This window comes from Podarcis muralis, chromosome 6 (genome assembly GCF_964188315.1).
Source record: "Podarcis muralis chromosome 6, rPodMur119.hap1.1, whole genome shotgun sequence".
Lineage (NCBI taxonomy): Eukaryota > Metazoa > Chordata > Lepidosauria > Squamata > Lacertidae > Podarcis > Podarcis muralis.
The window spans coordinates 9,080,843-9,098,437 of NC_135660.1; the positions used below are offsets into that span (position 1 = coordinate 9,080,843).

A 17,595-nucleotide genomic window follows, 5' to 3' on the forward strand; every position below is an offset into this window, starting at 1 on the left:
GCCTGAACTGCGAATTTCCGGGTTCAAATCTTACTTTTGCTATGAACTCATTAGATAGCTTTAGGCAAGTCACTCTGCCGCAGCCTTCCTACCTGCATTATTTGTGTGTGTGTGTGTGTGTGTGTGTGTGTGTGTGTGTGTGTATACACATGTGTTGAGTGTGTGATCAACTTGATCTACGTTACAGGACTGCCCTTTTTTGTGTATTTTATGTATTTTCAGGAATAATATCATTAGAGCACTGTTGTAAGGATTACACCAAGATAATATATGCAAAACACTTTAAATGCTCTACAATGTTCTGTGAACCACCCTGAGGTCTTATGATGAAGAGCAGTGTATAAATGAATGAATGAATGCTAGCTATCATCATCATCATTTTCTTTCTACACAGAAGTGTTTTCTGTGCAGCAAGTTCATCACATTTGCAGTGGTCTGTAGGCTGTATGCCTTTTTGTTCCTGCAAGTTAACTACTGCACGTATGAATTGTCCACCACACACAGGGTAAAAAATAAAATAAAAATCCAAGCCTTAGCCAATGTCACTTTGTTGAAAGGAAGTACATTTTCCTGCACGACTTCCCTCTTGCAAGAGGCTCATTGTATCGTTAGTGGCCTGTTCTATGCAGTAGTGTGACTTGTGCCTATTTCATGAATCTTAAGAAATGACTGAATTAGACCGATCCTGGTACATGACTATCTTTGTCAGCAAACATGTGATGAAGATCCTGATCGCCTAGGCATATCTCTCTCTCCATCCACGCACCGGCGCGTGCGTCCATGATCCCATTTGTGCTTTCCTCATTCTTCCCTGCCTCTTCCTAGCCATCAGCCTTGAGTGCCTAACCCACATCCATCCCTTTAATAGCAAAGGTGGAGCTGGGGAGGCGGAGGAAGAGAGACGGGGTGGGAGCGCGCGAGGGAGACGCTTGATGCCTCTGCCTAAGAAAAGGGAAGCGGGGGAAACGCATTCCGGGGCCCTGGGTCCAAAAGATCTCCTTGTGCAAGCCCGCTGCTGCCTGTTCTTCCCAGTCTTGCAGCCTTAGGGTCCCCTTGGAACAGCTCTCTTATTCTTATTATCATCACTCCTACTAGTGATTTTGAAATCCAGGAATGGTGGCGCCGGGCAGCCGGCTGAGTGGCACCGGGGTTCAGTGTGCCAAGAAGATTTGGGGGGCAGAAGGTTGAGGCCCCCGGCGCCTGTGCGCTTTGGGGAGGACCTGGCGAGGGGCGGGCCAGCGCGCTCAGGATGTGCCCAGCGCCGGCCAATGCCGAAGCCGGTGTAAGACCTACGAAGCCCGGCGGCGGCGGCGGCGGCAGCCGGGAAGGATCCTGCGCGCAGTGGGAGTGGCACAGGCGCCGTGTCTGTGGCTGAGCCGCCTGCCGCTCCTGCTACATCTTGGGGGCGGTGTGGGGTGTGGGTAGGCGCTTTCCTCCTCTCTCCCTCTCTTGGATGCTGTGTGGTCCTTTCGGTGGGAGATGCTTTTTTGGCTCAAAGAAGAAGAGATGTCGCATCAGGAGCTGAGCCAGCGGCTGGCTACGGTCATCACCCATGTGGGTAAGGAAAGCATCTCTTTCTCTCTCTCTACCTGCTTTTTTCTTCGATCTCTCCATTATTATTATTATTTCTGTGGATGTGTTGGGATCTCCTCCCTGCAGGGCTGCGATGGTGCCATGCTGCTCACTCACAAAGGCTAGGTAGCGTTGGTGTGTCAGTGTTACACCTGGGGAGGGTGCGAGTGTGGCATCCTGGCACATCTGTGCATTGCCCAGAGGGAAGGCGGGGTGGTGCCTCCTCGTGCATCTCCTGTGCCTTGAGCTATCAAATATGGTCGGTGCCTTTCGCCAATTAGCCGGATACTTTTAATGTGCGGCTCTGCCTGGCTAATTGTTGCAACTGATGCACTTAAGCGAGCCTGGTGTGATCTGTGCGGTTTTGGTTTGTAACTAAAGGTTACCTTTCGTGCTAAATTTGGCTTCGTCCTACTGAGCTAAATTTGCAGAATGTGTGCAAAGGTTGCACATGCATGAATAATTATTGCAGATGAATTCTAGAAGGCGAAGCCATTCGGGAGCAGGAGGGGGGTGGCTGTTAAATGCAGCACGTCCGCGAGCGTCGTCTTGTCAAGCTAAAAAACTGCAACCGGTTGAAACGTTCAGAAGCGAAGCGCAGGTGCTCCCTCTCTCCCAGCCATCTGTGCCGCTTCAGCGGTTCTGGAATAAGGAAGCCGGAGGGTAGCCCCAGCCTTGAATTCTAGATGGATCATTTTCCTGCTCCCTCTTTTCCCCCCTGAATGAGGTTACTGCATGCCCATCATCTTGTACAGCTCAGTAATGCCGTCGGCTCATTGGAAAGGGAGCCATGACGCCATGCTTGGCACATTTGACAAGAGAATGCAAAGGAAGAGATGTTCCACCCACAAGAGCCCATTTCGGATTAGAAGATGCAATGTGTTGTATGACATGCCCATATCATATAGAAGAAAACACAGCTTTTGCATCTATCGCTGGTTACCCATCTGTGGGCAAGAGGCAGGTGTGATGTGTCAGAGTAGGACCTGAGAGACCAGGGTTCGAGTCCTCACTTGACTGTAGGGTGACCTTGGCCCACCTCTCAGTTTAACCTACCTCACAGGGATGCTCTGAGGATACTAGTGTGGAAAGGGCCATATACTCCGCCTTGAGCTTCTTGGAGAAAGGATGAGATATAAATGCAATATCAATTTAAATAAAAAAGTTGCTTTCCATGGGACCCTCCTCCTCTTCCTGCTCTTCCTCACCTTGGCTGTAGCTGTCAATTCAGTTGCTTCTCCTTTTGGACCACCTCCCAGAGGGAGAGGCAATGGATGTTGAAAACGGCTGCTCTTCCTCCATGTTCCTTTCACTGCTCATTTACTTGGAGAGGGAATGTGAGCAGGCAGCAATGGTGCCATGAGACTCCAGGGATAAGCAATGGAGTTGAATCTTTGAATCTTGGTGGGTTCTCAGCAGTGCCAACCCTCTGATGCCAGCCTTGCTCTTTGGTGCCATGAGACTCCAGGGATAAGCAATGGAGTTGAATCTTTGAATCTTGGTGGGTTCTCAGCAGTGCCAACCCTCTGATGCCAGCCTTGCTCTTTGGTGCCATGAGACTCCAGGGATAAGCAATGGAGTTGAATCTTTGAATCTTGGTGGGTTCTCAGCAGTGCCAACCCTCTGATGCCAGCCTTGCTCTTTCTACCCCTTTCATTGATTTGCCTCTTTGTTTGCAAAGTCCTCAATGTTGTTAGGGCTTGTGCAAATTACTAAAAAGAAAAGCAGGTCCTGCCCAGAGATCTACAGTCTAATTAGTCTTTTTACTAGTAGCTGATGGTGATGATTTCTGCTAGAAAGCAAAGGCACTGATTGGTAGTAGTTCTGTTTGTACAGGGCACTCGAGAAATAAAGGGTAATCTTATTCAATAAAAAATTAAAGGGTCTATCCACACAAAGCCATTTGTGGAGTGGGTGGGTGTCCAAGCAGCACTTATTTTATATGAGGCTGTTTATCCAAAAATGATGATTATTACTTTTTTATTTATGTATTTCTACAAATTGGTATTCAAAGCAGTTTACAAAAGAAAGTACATCCAAAACATATGTACATTATACCATGCCTGTCCTCTGCCTCTCAGCCTAACCTCTCATGGGTTTTTGTTGTGTGTGGATGAATTGTAGTGATAGAGGACCTTGAGTTCCTTGAGGGAAAAGGTAGGATAAAATTGCAATTAAAATGAATAAAAATGCATTTAATACAAAATCTAAAATAAACCAAATACTTCTAAAAATGGCAACATTTAATACACACACACACACACACACACACACATGTATACAATCACTAAGCAGAACTACTGTATAAAATTGCATGGGATCGGGAGCTCATCTTGGGCAGAAATAAAATTAACCTCTAGTAACCAATGCTCTTGGATGGCAACAATGTCAAAGGGCTGGCTGTTGCAGAAATGCAGGGTCCACCAATTTACATCTCCATCCTGTAGCATTCAAAGAGAGGATACAAATAGGAGTCATCCCGCAGACCTAATCAGTCATTTATTGAACCAATTGGTTGGAAGCAGTTAAACAAAGGGACATCTCCACAGATTCTCTCCCTGTCCATTTTATCTTAACTCCAAAACCCACATCTAGCTTCCTTTATAGGGCAAGTCTCAAGAACCTTATTTGGTTTTGAACTCTCTTGGGAAGATCCTTTCATTTTCCTTTGAGGACATAGCAATTTTCTTTTAGAATTATTTTGTACCTGCAGCAGGGGTAGTAGTAGCCGGTCCTACCATAAGCACTCAAGAAGTCCTAATGGGAATGCTATTTGGGAAAGTCAGTGGGGTATACCTCCTCTCTCCTCACTCCAGTACTTGTGTGTGTGTTTGAGACCCACCAGTTTCAGCAGAACTAGACTCCTTCCTAAACAAGATGGAATAGATTATAGAGGACCTTGCAGTGTTTGAAGCACAGATTGTTTTGTTTAGTCGTTTAGTCGTGTCCGACTCTTCGTGACCCCATGGACCAGAGCACGCCAGGCACTCCTGTCTTCCACCGCCTCCCGCAGTTTGGTCAGGCTCATGTTTGTAGCTTCGAGAACACTATCCAACCATCTCATCCTCTGTCGTCCCCTTCTCCTTGTGCCCTCCATCTTTCCCAACATCAGGGTCTTTTCCAGGGAGTCTTCTCTTCTCATGAGGTGGCCAAAGTATTGGAGCCTCAACTTCACGATCTGTCCTTCCAGTGAGCACTCAGGTCTGATTTCCTTAAGAATGGATGTGCTTGATCTTCTTGCAGTCCATGGGACTCTCAAGAGTCTCCTCCAGCACCATAATTCAAAAGCATCAATTCTTCGGCGATCAGCCTTCATGGATCACTCCTTCATGGATCACTGCCTTGCCGTGGTGAAGGGGCTTGAATAACTCAGAGAAGCTATGAGCTATGCCGTGCAGGGCCACCCAAGATGGACAGGTCATGGTGGAGAGCCAGTGTGGTGTAGTGGTTAAGAGCGGTAGTCTCATAATCTGGGGAACTGGGTTCGCGTCTCCGCTCCTCCACATGCAGCTGCTGGGTGACCTTGGGCCAGTCACACTTCTTTGAAGTCCCTCAGCCCCACTCACTTCACAGAGTGTTTGTTGTGGGGGAGGAAGGGAAAGGAGAATGTTAGCCGCTTTGAGACTCCTTAAAGGGAGTGAAAGGCGGGATATCAAATCCAAACTCTCTAGGAGAGTTTTGACCAAACGTGATCCACCTGGAGCAGGAAATGGCAAGCCACTCCAGTATCCCTGCCAAGAAAACTCCATGGACAAAGACAACAGGCATATAAAAGAAGCACAGATAGTTATCTGCAAATACATGGCCAACCTGTCTTTCAGATACAGTGGTGTTCATCCTTCAGCCACAAGGGATACACTGGCAGTGGGAGTTCACATACATATAATGTAGTAATCACTAGATAACTGCAGCCTTGAGTGATATTTTTTAGTGGAGGTAGTCACATGTGTGCCTTGAGAGGTGGGGTTATTTGAGAAATGTGAATTTTGATTATATGCATACGTCATAACTGCATTTACATTACAGATTCAAAAGGAGGAATAGAGAGTTTGAGAATGGGGGTGATGTCAAAGTTTGGGCAGCACTCCAAACTTGTTCAGCCAGGCTGTTGTGGCTTTTGTTAGCCTCCTCCATGAGCAGCAAGAGGTTATTTGTGTGGTGATTCCTTTCCATGTCTTTGCAAACCATGTCAGCACCACTGTTAACCTGGGACCTGTGGCACATTCAGGCACCTCTATTTAATGCACTGCCTGCAGTTAAAGCTTGGCCTAATTATGTTAAATTAGGTTGCTTAGCTCTTTAAAAAAAACAAAACTAAGCTAGAATCACCATGGAAGCAATTTTAATAGCTCCCAGTTCCATTTAAAGGGTTGTATGTAGTAAATTTGTCTTTGAACTTTGCCCACTCTGTCCTAGACATGCCTTACGTGTGATCTGTATATGCTGTGGGTTTTATTCTCTTGTTTCCAGATGATTTGCTATGGACAGCTTACATTTCACCACATCTGGATGTCGTTTGGCATGTCTCTTTCATTGGCTTTTAAAAGTCAAAAAGTGGGCACAGAAGATGAAAGCAATTCATGGACTGCTGGATTACAGAATTCCTTTAAACAGGAGCTATCAGCTGGCTAAAGAATGAAAGAAAATCATCTGCAAATGGCTAATTTATTGACAAACTTAATTGGCTTTCGAAAGTGGCTTAACTTTAGGCTAATAAAAGCGAGCCGGGAAGGGCTGGGTGATGGGCTCTGCAGGGTGGTGAATGCTTCCCTCTGTGAGGGAGCCTTCCCAGACCTGCTGAAAGAGGCGGTCATTAAACCACTTCTTAAAAAAACATCTTTAGACCCAGCCAGTATGGCCAACTATCGCCCAGTCTCAAATCTTCCATTCTTGGGCAAGGTGATTGAGCGGGTGGTTGCTGAACAACTCCAGGCACGCCTGGAGGATGCGAACCATTTGGATCCCTTCCAATCGGGATTCAGGCCTCATCATGGGACTGAAACTGCCTTGGTCGCGCTGGTTGATGATCTCCAGTGGGCTAAGGACAAAGGTGAGAGCTGTTTCCTAGTTCTGCTGGATCTCTCAGCAGCCTTTGATACAATCGACCATAACATCCTTCTGGACCGTCTAGAGGGGTTTGGAGCTGGAGGCACTGTTATACAGTGGTTCCACTCCTTCCTCCTGGGCCGTGTACAGAAAGTGGTGGTGGGGATGAGTGTTCAGACCCCTGGGCCCTCACTTGTGGGGTGCCTCAGGGTTCCGTCCTCTCCCCCATGCTTTTTAACATCTACATGAAGCCGCTGGGAGAGATCATCAGGGAGTTTGGACTGGGTGTCCATTAATATGCAGATGATACCCAGCTCTACCTCTCTTTCAAATCAGAACCAGCGAAGGCGGTGAAGGTCCTGTGTGAGTGCCTGGAGGCAGTTGGAGGATGGATGGGGGCTAATGGATTGAAGCTGAATCCTGACAAGACAGAAGTACTGTTTTTGGGGGACAGGGGGCGGGCTGGTGTGGAGGACTCCCTGGTCCTGAATAGGGTAACTGTGCCCTGAAGGACCAGGTGCGCAGCCTGGGAGTCATTTTGGACTCACAGCTGTCCATGGAGGTGCAGGTCAATTCTGTATCCAGGGCAGCTGTTTACCAGCTCCATCTGGTACGCAGGCTGAGACCCTATCTGCCTGCGGACTGCCTCGCCAGAGTGGTGCATGCTCTAGTTATCTCCCACTTGGACTACTGCAATGCACTCTACGTGGGGCTACCTTTGAAGGTGACCCAGAAACTACAGCTAATCCAGAATGCGGCAGCTAGACTGGTGACTGGGGGCGGCTGCCAAGACCACATAACACCGATCTTGAAAGACCTACATTGGCTCCCAGTATGCTTCCGAGCACAATTCAACGTGCTGGTGTTGACCTTTAAAGCCCTAAATGGCCTCGGCCCAGTATACCTGAAGGAGCGTCTCCACCCCCATCGTTCTGCCCGGATGCTGAGGCCCAGCACCGAGGGCCTTTTGGCGGTTCCCTCATTGCGAGAAGCAAAGCTACAGGGAACCAGGCAGAGGGCCTTCTCGGTAGTGGCACCCGCCCTGTGGAACGCCCTCCCATCCGATGTCAAAGCGATAAACAACTACCTGACATTCAGAAGACATCTTAAGGCAGCCCTGTTCAGGGAAGTTTTTAATGTGTGACATTTTAATGTATTTTTAATCTTTGTTGGAAGCTGCCCATTACCTGATTTGTTTCTCCATGCCTGCAACCCCCCAAACTCCTGTGCAATGAAGCTATTGTCTGCACACACAAAACTGATGCCTGAAATGTGCAACCCTCAGCATCACTATTATGTTTCCAGATCAGATGAAAGGTAGCTTGAGAGAAAGCACATCAGACATCAGCATCTCTCAAGAAAAGACATGAAATGTATGGATTATAGAATCATAGAGTTTGAAGGGCTCGCAAGGGTCATCTAGTCCAACCCCCTGCAATGCAGGAATCTCAACTAAAGCAGGCTATAATATATTCAAAATACACAAGGAAGGGCAAAAGCTTGCACAGCTTCATGCCCAGTCATCAGGTGTTCCACTCTGCTTTTCAGTCTCTTGGCCACAGCAGATCTCTGAGAAATTAAGCCAGGCCTGGAAATAGTTGCCAGAGCAGACAGATGTTAAGTTGTGGGTGAACATATCAGACGACACAGGGTGAGAACTTCAGTACATAACACCCAGCACTGGCATGTGGCCCCCAGAAGCCTGCTAAGAAGGCAATGTGGCCCCTGAGCTAAAAAATATCCCCTGCTGCCCTGAAAGGTAAAAAGATGTTGATCTCAAAAAGTGTACAGTGGTACCTTGGTCTACAACCATAATCCGTTCCAGAGATCTGTTTGTAAACCAAAACAGGTTGTAACCCAAGGCGCGCTTTCGCCAATGGGGCCTCCAAAAAAAATTTGTTCGTAATAAAAAAAAAATGGGTTGTAATACCAAAAAAGGTTGCAAACCACAACACGCACTTCCAGGTTTGAAGTGTTTGTAATCCAAAACCTATGCAAATCAAGGTACCATCATATGTAGATCCACCCTTACTTTTGATCTATTCTCAGAGCTAAGAGTTTTATGATGCCATTGTAGTTATTGTTTGTTTCCCTACTACCTTTGTCTCATTACAAAACAGGAATTATCCTGTGACAAAGACTTGAGAACATTGCATATCAATGTTCAGAACTTTCCCACGTTTGGCAGAAGGCAGATCTAAACACAGGAAAAACCCCGCTGTAAATAAGTCAGAAATTAGATCGTTTTAACAAAAGGGGGGAAATCTCCATGGAAAATCATCTTTTAAAATGTCCTGCTCTCTATCATCATCTGGTGTTGCATGCTTATTTGTTGTTGTTGTTGTTGTTTAGTCGTTTAGTCGTGTCTGACTCTTCGTGACCCCCTGGACCAGAGCACGTCAGGCACTCCTGCCTTCCACTGCCTCCCACAGTTTGATCAAACTCATGCTGGTGGCTTCGAGAACACTATCCAACCATCTCGTTCTCTGTCTTCCCCTTCTCCTTGTGCCCTCCATCTTTCCCAACATCAGGGTCTTTTCCAGGGAGTCTTATAGCATATTCAAATCACTGTTTCTTTACTAACATAGCTGAGTCCAGTCGCTTTTCGAACTCTAGTTTTCAGTGCAAAGGTGGGTGGAATTGGTTGTAAAGTCACAGAGCCGTAAACCTGAGCAGCCAAAGCACACCATCCTCCTACTCAGAAAAGAAAACATCCTGTGACAATGAGTTCCACAGATTAATTGAGAGCAGAACTGCTTTCTTGGAGCAGAGCAGGTCAAGAATGCTTCTAGGTGAATTGCTAAACATTCATCATGTTTGCAGAGAGATTAGACAATGCTGGTTATTTAAATGAACGTTCTAACATTCTCCAGTAAGAGTACACACTCAGAATTACTTAACACAGATCACTTATGCCTTCACTGAGTATGTACCACACAGGACACGAATGAAGCCGCTCCATCTCTGATCTGATGGCCATCACAGTTTTGTGGATTAATTGGTTTCAAGCAATTATGGAATTGCTGGGAGGGGGAAGCAGGGACTGCAACACACCTTATGAAATATGCTCTTGTAAAATAGTGCTTGCTGCTGCACTGAAATTGCCTTTCAAACACATCACATCAGCCACCATAAAAGGTGCTCTTTTTCCTGACCTCTAATAAGCTGGTGCTGATTCAGCTATAACATGATTCATGGCTGACTGTGTCATTTGGGCTGGAGTATATCGCTAGGATATACTATTTAAAACACAGGCAACTGGTCCAGACAAAGAAAAAATAAATAAGGAGACTTTACAAAATAGGTCCCTTCCAATTTTGCGTAAGATGTTTTCCTTTTTCACATTGCAATTTGCACAACCTGTAAACCAGTCTTCTCCAATAGCCGTACTGCCTGTGGCTGAAGGAAGATGTAGTGTAAGATACCCATTGGGCATCAAGTTGGGGAAGTCTATTGAAAAACAAACAAACAAAAAAGTAGAGACATCACCTTGCCAACAAAGGTCCGTATAGTTAAAACCATGGTTTTCCCAGTAGTGATGTATGGAAGTGAGAGTTGGACCATAAAGAAGGCTGATCGCCGAAGAATTGATGCTTTTGAATTATGGTGCTGGAGGAGACTCTTGAGAGTCCCATGGACTGCAAGAAGATCAAACGTATCCATTCTTAAGGAAATCAGCCCTGAGTGCTCACTGGAAGGACAGATCGTGAAGTTGAGGCTCCAATACTTTGGCCACCATATGAGAAGAGAAGACTCCCTGGAAAAGACCCTGATGTTGGGAAAGATGGAGGGCACAAGGAGAAGGGGACGACAGAGGACGAGATGGTTGGACAGTGTTCTCGAAGCTACCAGCATGAGTTTGGCTGAACTGCGGGAGGCAGTGGAAGACAGGAGTGCCTGGCGTGCTCTGGTCCATGGGGCACGAAGAGTCGGACACGACTAAACAACAACAACAACATTGAAAAACACCAGTGTGCACTATCCAATGATTTAAGTTGTGATGGGTGTGAGAATGGGCTATTCCATGCCTACTGCCCCACGCAAAGTGTTCACGCTAGGGCAATAACTGATGTGTGTTTTTAAAAATCACAAAAATAAACTGTTGATTTTATAGATAAGTGCAGGCAGTTGCAAACCCCATGCATTTACAAGCCTAAGGAAGAAGCTTATAATTAAAGTCGCAGGAAAATATGTATTCCTATGACCCACGTGGGGTGGGGGGAGGATAACAAAAGCTGCCTGGATTCAAAATGCGGATCAAAACTCATTCTCCAGCAACAGAGACCACAGTAGCAGAGTTTAAACTCACAAAAGTCAAGCAACAGTAGAGAGTTGGGAATATAGGTTGTTAGACCCTTTTATCCCGTTTAGTCCACTTGCAAACAGCACTCCTCTCTTTCTATTATTATTATTATTATTATTATTATTATTATTATTATTATTATTAATAATTATTATTATTATTATTATTATTATTTGGATATACCTCTGAGTAAACACTGTATAAAAGTCAGTGGTGAGGATTGCTGGATAATATGAGGCTATATTAATTGTTGTCTGGAACCACTATTTCGATTTTGCTTGTACAGTAGCTTGTATTAGAAAAGCAGTGCCTCAGCAGTGCAAATGGGCCCAGCCTTTTCACTGTCTAAAAAGATAAAGGGACCCCTGACCATTAGGTCCAGTCGTGGCCGACTCTGGGGTTGGGGCGCTCATCTCGCTTTATTGACTGAGGGAGCTGACATACAGCATCCGGGTCATGTGGCCAGCATGACTAAGCCACTTCTGGCGAACCAGAGCAGCGCACGCAAACGCCGTTTACCTTCCCGCTGGAGTGGTACCTATTTATCTACTTGCACTTTGACGTGCTTTCGAACTGCTAGGTTGGCAGGAGCAGGGACCGAGCAACGGGAGCTCACCTCGTCGCGGGGATTCGAACCGCTGACCTTCTGATAATAATAATACTTTAGTGGCTGATAGATAATAATGTGGGATAGGTTGTGTGGGAAAGGCAGACTGCATCTCACATCGGCTACTGTGTGCTCATATATTGCTTGTGGGCTTTCCATCGGCATCTGATTAGCTACTTCCCCCAGAGAATCCTGGGAACTGTAGTTTGTTAAGGGCGTTATTGCCTTTATCTGTGAGGGGCAATCTGTAGTTCCCACAATTCTTTTTTTGGGAGGAAGCTATGTGCTTTAAAGTCATGGTGTGTGTTATGTACTGAGGTTCTCACCCTGGGCCAGCAGGGGGACACTGTAGATAGTTTTCACTCAGGTCCACTTATGCAAATAAGGAATTGAAAGTGACGTTCATTGATTGGATAGTTACAGGAAATTGTTACTGTTGCGTTGTAGTGGAGCTCTATATAAGCAGGCTGGCTGAACCCTTCTGTTCTGGTGTGTGAATAAACAAGAGCTGTTTGAAGAATCGCTGTATCGTCTGATATGTTCACCCACAACTTAACACTGGGCATGGCCAGAGTCAGAAGTGGCCAGAGCAAGGAATGGAAATTTTACCTTGGTACAGTAGGGTAGTGTCTACGCACTCTTCTCTTTCCTCCATCTAGGAAAACAAGAGTCGTTATCAGAATTCTAAGACACAGTAAGGTTTTATATATATATACCCACTCAAGAATGGTGTGAACCAAAGCTAGTGAGAGGTGTGGCCTCATAAGAAGGTGTGGCCTGACTGGGAAATAAAGGTAAAGGTACCCCTGCCCGTACGGGCCAGTCTTGCCAGACTCTAGGGTTGTGCGCTCATCTCACTCTATAGGCCGGGAGCCAGCGCTGTCCGCAGACACTTCCGGGTCACGTGGCCAGCGTGACAAGCTGCATCTGGCGAGCCAGCGCAGCACACGGAACGCCGTTTACCTTCCCGCTGGTAAGCGGTCCCTATTTATCTACTTGCACCCGGGGGTGCTTTCGAACTGCTAGGTTGTCAGGAGCTGGGACCAAACAACGGGAGCTCACCCCGCCGCGGGGATTCGAACTGCTGACCATGCGATCGGCACGTCCTAGGCACTGAGGTTTTACCCACAGCGCCACCAGCGTCCCTCTGACTGGGAAATATCAAGGCCCAAATTGAGAGACCTGGAGGACTGCCGTACCCCTGTGGTAGGAAGAAAATCAGATGAGTATTTTGAATAGACCAATGGCTACAAAAGGAGAGCATTAGCCTTCCTCCCCTTCCACAACCCTCCACTCAAGCTATGCATACCCCATACTTTCAAAGCACATTCAAAGCACATATCATAGAGCGATGGAGTTGGCAGGTACCCAAACCGCCTGCAATCACTGCTAATTATTTCCCTCAAAGAATTCTGGGCACCGCAGGTTACACTGCACAGAGTTATAACTCCCACCAATCCTTAATAGCAAACGACAGTGGCCATAACTCTTCCTAGGTGGAGGATTTTGCAAGGCGTACAACTCCAAGCAACAGGCAAAATGACAAACCTGGCAGGCAAGCAAGCAAGGATCACACTCTAGGCATCTAGAGCATGGAGGAACAACTTTACTCCTTCTCAGTACGCATATAGCATTGTTAAAAATATCAAGGTTTTTTTTCCTCCTTGCCAGCATTCAGGAGAAATTGCTGACTTCATTTATTGGTGTTAATCACCCCCTTTTTATTTATATATCTCTTTGATGAATGGGTGGGAGTGAAGCTATTATTAAGGAAAAGCCAAGGCGGCTCCTTTTTGCATAAATGGGAAGAGCAAAATAACAGCATCGCTTGCAATTAATGCCTGGTGCTGTTTTCTACATTCATTTGCCCTTGGATGGTTGCACTTCAGCTTGTGTCCTTGGTTTCTTTTTATTAATGCTGGTCTTTCCAAGACTTTGCAGTGAGAAGAGATGGGCTGGAACAAGAATCTCCATTTGTGGCCATTAAGTGGGGATGGGCAAGTTTGTCAGTAAACGTACCAAAGTTGTTGTTGTTGTTTAGTCATGTCCGACTCTTCGTGACCCCATGGACCAGAGCACGCCAGGCACTCCTGTCTTCCACTGCCTCCTGCAGTTTGGTCAAACTCATGCTGGCAGCTTTGAGAACACTGTCCAACCATCTCATCCTCTGTCGTCCCCTTCTCCTTGTGCCCTCAATCTTTCCCAACATCAGGGTCTTTTCCAGGGAGTCTTCTCTTCTCATTGAGGTGGCCAAAGTCTTGGAGCCTCAGCTTCAGGATCTGTCCTTCCAGTGAGCATTCATTTCAGTGGGTTGGCTCCAAGCAGGGCTAGCTCTGGATACAGCATGTAGAATATTTTTTTGTATTTATACTTTGTGCATAAATCTTGCTAAAATATTCACAAAAATAGTTGGAAGACTGATAGCTGGGTGGGGAGGAGTCAGGTTAATGACTTTACAGACGTTAGCCAATAGGTGCCCATCACAGCTGGCTTTTTCAGTGCATGATGCTGAAAACCTTGGATTCTGCACGGATTCTTTTTTCTGGGTTCATCTCAGGGCAGAAAAATGTGTGTGTGTTTGCAGCTTCTTGAGTGATAGCTTTGTTAGCTTGATGAAGCAAAAACAAAAACAAGGTCTACCAAATTTCTTACGTCATAAGCTTTGTTGTTCATGTGTTTGCACAGCAGTGACAGCACTATAAACAACTCTTCAATTCTCTTTCTGTTACGTTTGTTGCTTGAAAGCTGCAGACTGTGCCTGAAAACTGGCTTTGTTTGCGATCCTTAATAGTCTTGTTTCATACAGCACTGTTGTTCCTTGCTGTGTCCCAGACAGCACAGCAAACAGAGTTCAAGCCAAGTTGCACCCTGTCACGCCTTTCCGCCTTTCCTCGATTAGCAGCTGTGCTTTACATTATCAATGTGAGCCTAAGCATTTTATTAATTGTGCTGCATTTGTGCACTGGCGGATGTGCTCAGGTCAGCTTGCATATTGTTCTTTGCATCTGTGGTTTCCTCTTTTAGCCCTTAATCGGGGCCCTATACTGTCGGCTCCAAGAGCAGCACCGAATTAAAGCTGGTGTTGAAGAGTAAACAATGATCTCATTTAAGCCAGTTAAGTCACCCAGGAGCAGTGACTCACCACAGCAATGGATGCTGAGTCATCACCCATCCGATCCATGCTTATTTCTCAGGAGACAAGGGCACTTGTTGCAGAAGTGGGAGCTGGGTACCACTTTCCCCCTTTAACAGGCCCCCACACCTGTGCCTTCAACCGGCAGCCTGCTCTGTAGAAATCAACCTGGCGAACCTTTCCACAGCATACAAAGGAAATCACAGGAAAATCTTTGCTCACTTGATTTGGGCATTTGCTGTTTTAAAAGCACAGGGGCCGAGTCAGTAACAAAGACCAAAAAAAGAAAGAAAGAAAAAGGCAGGGGGAGAGAAAATAAGTGGTGATCCTACAAGAAGTAAGAACAGCTTAAGTGCTTCGTTTGCTTTGTCCTCGTTATGATAATTAGTCGCAGTGCCTCTGTGCCTTCCTAGAGGCAGGAAGACCAGGCAGGAGTGCTGCTGTCGAGGTTTTAATAGGAAGGAGTCAAGGAGATTTCAAGGACGGGGAGGGAAAATTAACAGCAAGGTTCCACCAGCATCTTGTTCTTTTGGACACCTTCATGATTAAATTGCTCTTAACTGGAGGTATGGGTGCTACTAATGTTTGCGCTCAAAATACAATGAGCATTTGTTGTGGTTGCTCTAATAATAACTGGAGAGAGATGTGCTACTGCAGAAGAGACATCTGTGGTCTGAACCATACAGTGGTAGAAACTGACCCCCTCTCTAAATTGTGCATGTATTTATTCAATACATGTGAGCCTTGGGGGATTCCCCAGAGAGGCTGTTTCAGTGCTTTCTGTCTCTTCAGGGCTCAGATAATACAGCAGGGATGGGGAACATCTGGCCCTCTAGATGTTTTTGGACTCCAACTCCCATCAGCCAGTCGTCAGGGAATCTGGGAGTTGTAGTCCAGCAACATCTATAAGGCCATGGGAGACAATTTGCCCCCATCCCAAACACCTTCCTTCCCTGGCCACTTCATTCCAACCCCATCTAGGGTCCTAGAGCCATGCTTGCAAGAGAAAGGGGGATTAATACGTACGAAGAGATTCCTCTGATTCTCAGGTGTGATTTGTCAAACCGAATAGCGCAGGATTTAATCTCCTACCTGACCAAGTCACTTGGATGTTCCTTGCGTTACTGTGGCATCAGAAGGCTCAAGCCCAGGGCTTTCCAAGTGCTGATCTGGGGTTTTGAAACCTTCTGACAAAGCCTTCCTTGGAACCGAGGGTGAGTTGTGCGGAGCAGGCAGTTGCCAAGGGAAACGGTGCGCATCTGGGCTGCTTCTGCTGCTACTGCTGCCTACTACAACCGGGCTGCATGATTTTCCCATTTGCTGGGGGCGATGATGAGACCTTCGCAGCTACCCCTGCGTGCTGCAGCTATTTTGCTGGCAGAGAGAGAGGATGCACAAGACCTCTGGCGCTAATGTGGAAGAAGCCGCGGCAACAGCTTCCAGCTTGGGTAAGCTCTCCTTTGCCTTGCTGCATTGGGGGTACTGCAGGGAAAATGGAACGGGGGTCAGGACAGATCTAAGAAGAGGAGAAGCATGGGCGCTTGCTGGGTTGGCGTTGGAGGTCAGCACTGAGGACCATGCCCATTGCTGACCCTTCCAGAGACCCCCTTTGCCATGCTCCTCTTCCTCGCTGTTCTGGCTTGTTCACCTGCCTTCTGCAAGCAGAGGCGAGAGCAAAAAAAAGGAGCAGCTGCCTTCGCTCGCCTTGTCTTCTCTCCTTCTGGGCAGGGGGAGACAGCGGCAAGCAGGTAGCCCCAGTCAGGAAAGGGTCCCGCCGATGGCAACTTGCCCAAGGACTCCACAAAATCTGGAGCCAGCTCTGCCTGCACGTTTCCCACAACTGCCCTGTGAAAGTGCAAAAAATTGATAACAGGCACAGAGCAGAATATCCTGGGTGTCTTCAGCTTTGATGGCTTGCTTGTTTCTCACAGTTTATAGCTCTTAAGGATTCAGAGTTAGGCATCTTCCGGAACACCTCTCCCAGTAATAACTTACCTGGACCCTTAGATCATCATCTGGGGGGCTTCTCCGAGGGAGTCTTGGAGGAGGAGGACAAAGAAGAAGGCCTTTTCAGTTTGTGGCTCCCTGTCTGTAGAACACACTGTCCAGTGAGGGTTGCCTGGTGTGTTTGCCAACATCTTTTCGGCACCAGGTAAAATCCTACCTCTCCCCTGGTTTGTTGATGGACTGTGGTGATGTTGTTCATTGTTAGCTGTGCATGTTGCTATTGGTTTTGGGGGCAGCATTGTGGATTATTATGAATTTAATTTATCCTTTGCTTGGGCTCTTTAACATGTTGCAAGTCACTTGGGAGATCTTTTTTGTATAAGAAGCAGCTAACAAGTGATATTAAGAATTAGACTAGGCAGTGGCCATCTCTGCCGGTGTAATAGTATATTAATAGTATGAAAAAATAGGCCTCATGGTCAGAGAGGGGTGAAGTAGTTGCCCAGGTCTTCAGCTCAACATAGCTCTCTGCTCCTCTCTCCATTATTAGGATCAGTAGGCTCAATTTATGCAAATTAAGAAAAACACGCAAATATTGCCAGCTTGCATGAGCCATGCAAGCTCCACGTTTCAGCATTTCTTGGCACAGGATTTCAGAGCTCAGCTGAGGTTTTAAAGAGGGTGAGGTGAGAAGGAGGGGGGGGGCATTATTGTTTTTTTAACCTAAGGGGAAAAGGAAGTTAAGCAGGGCTTAGCAAACAGAAGGCAGGCACAAAACCTTTCCTTGGTTTCAGTATCAATAACTAAGAAGCTTTTCCGGCTGAAAATCTGAGAGAGGGGAAGATGGAATCTGAATTAACATCCACTGGGACAGTAATAACTTGAGTGGGGTGGGGGGGATGTGGCTATTTCAAATATACCAAATCTTAATTGGGCAAAAGATAGTAAAGGAACTAATTTCCAAAGAAAGATGGGGAAGGGATGCTA

General features: G+C 46.6%; 1 protein-coding gene across 8 annotated transcripts in view; it reads left to right on the top strand.

Annotated features, from left to right (window-relative positions):
- Nucleotides 1-921: 921 nt before the first annotated feature.
- The window catches only part of MCF2L2 (MCF.2 cell line derived transforming sequence-like 2), a 224,741-nt gene continuing 208,067 nt past the window's right edge, over nucleotides 922-17,595 (top strand). For 3 of the 8 annotated variants that reach the window (XM_077929730.1, XM_077929731.1, XM_077929732.1), the window contains exon 1: nucleotides 925-1,558. In XM_077929730.1, the coding sequence (XP_077785856.1) occupies nucleotides 1,480-1,558 (79 nt within the window). In that variant the 5' untranslated portion in view covers nucleotides 925-1,479. Of the gene's footprint in view, nucleotides 1,559-15,914; nucleotides 16,110-17,595 lie in introns of those variants that run through there. The other 5 variants (XM_077929727.1, XM_077929726.1, XM_077929733.1 and 2 more) reach the window with 5 other exon arrangements.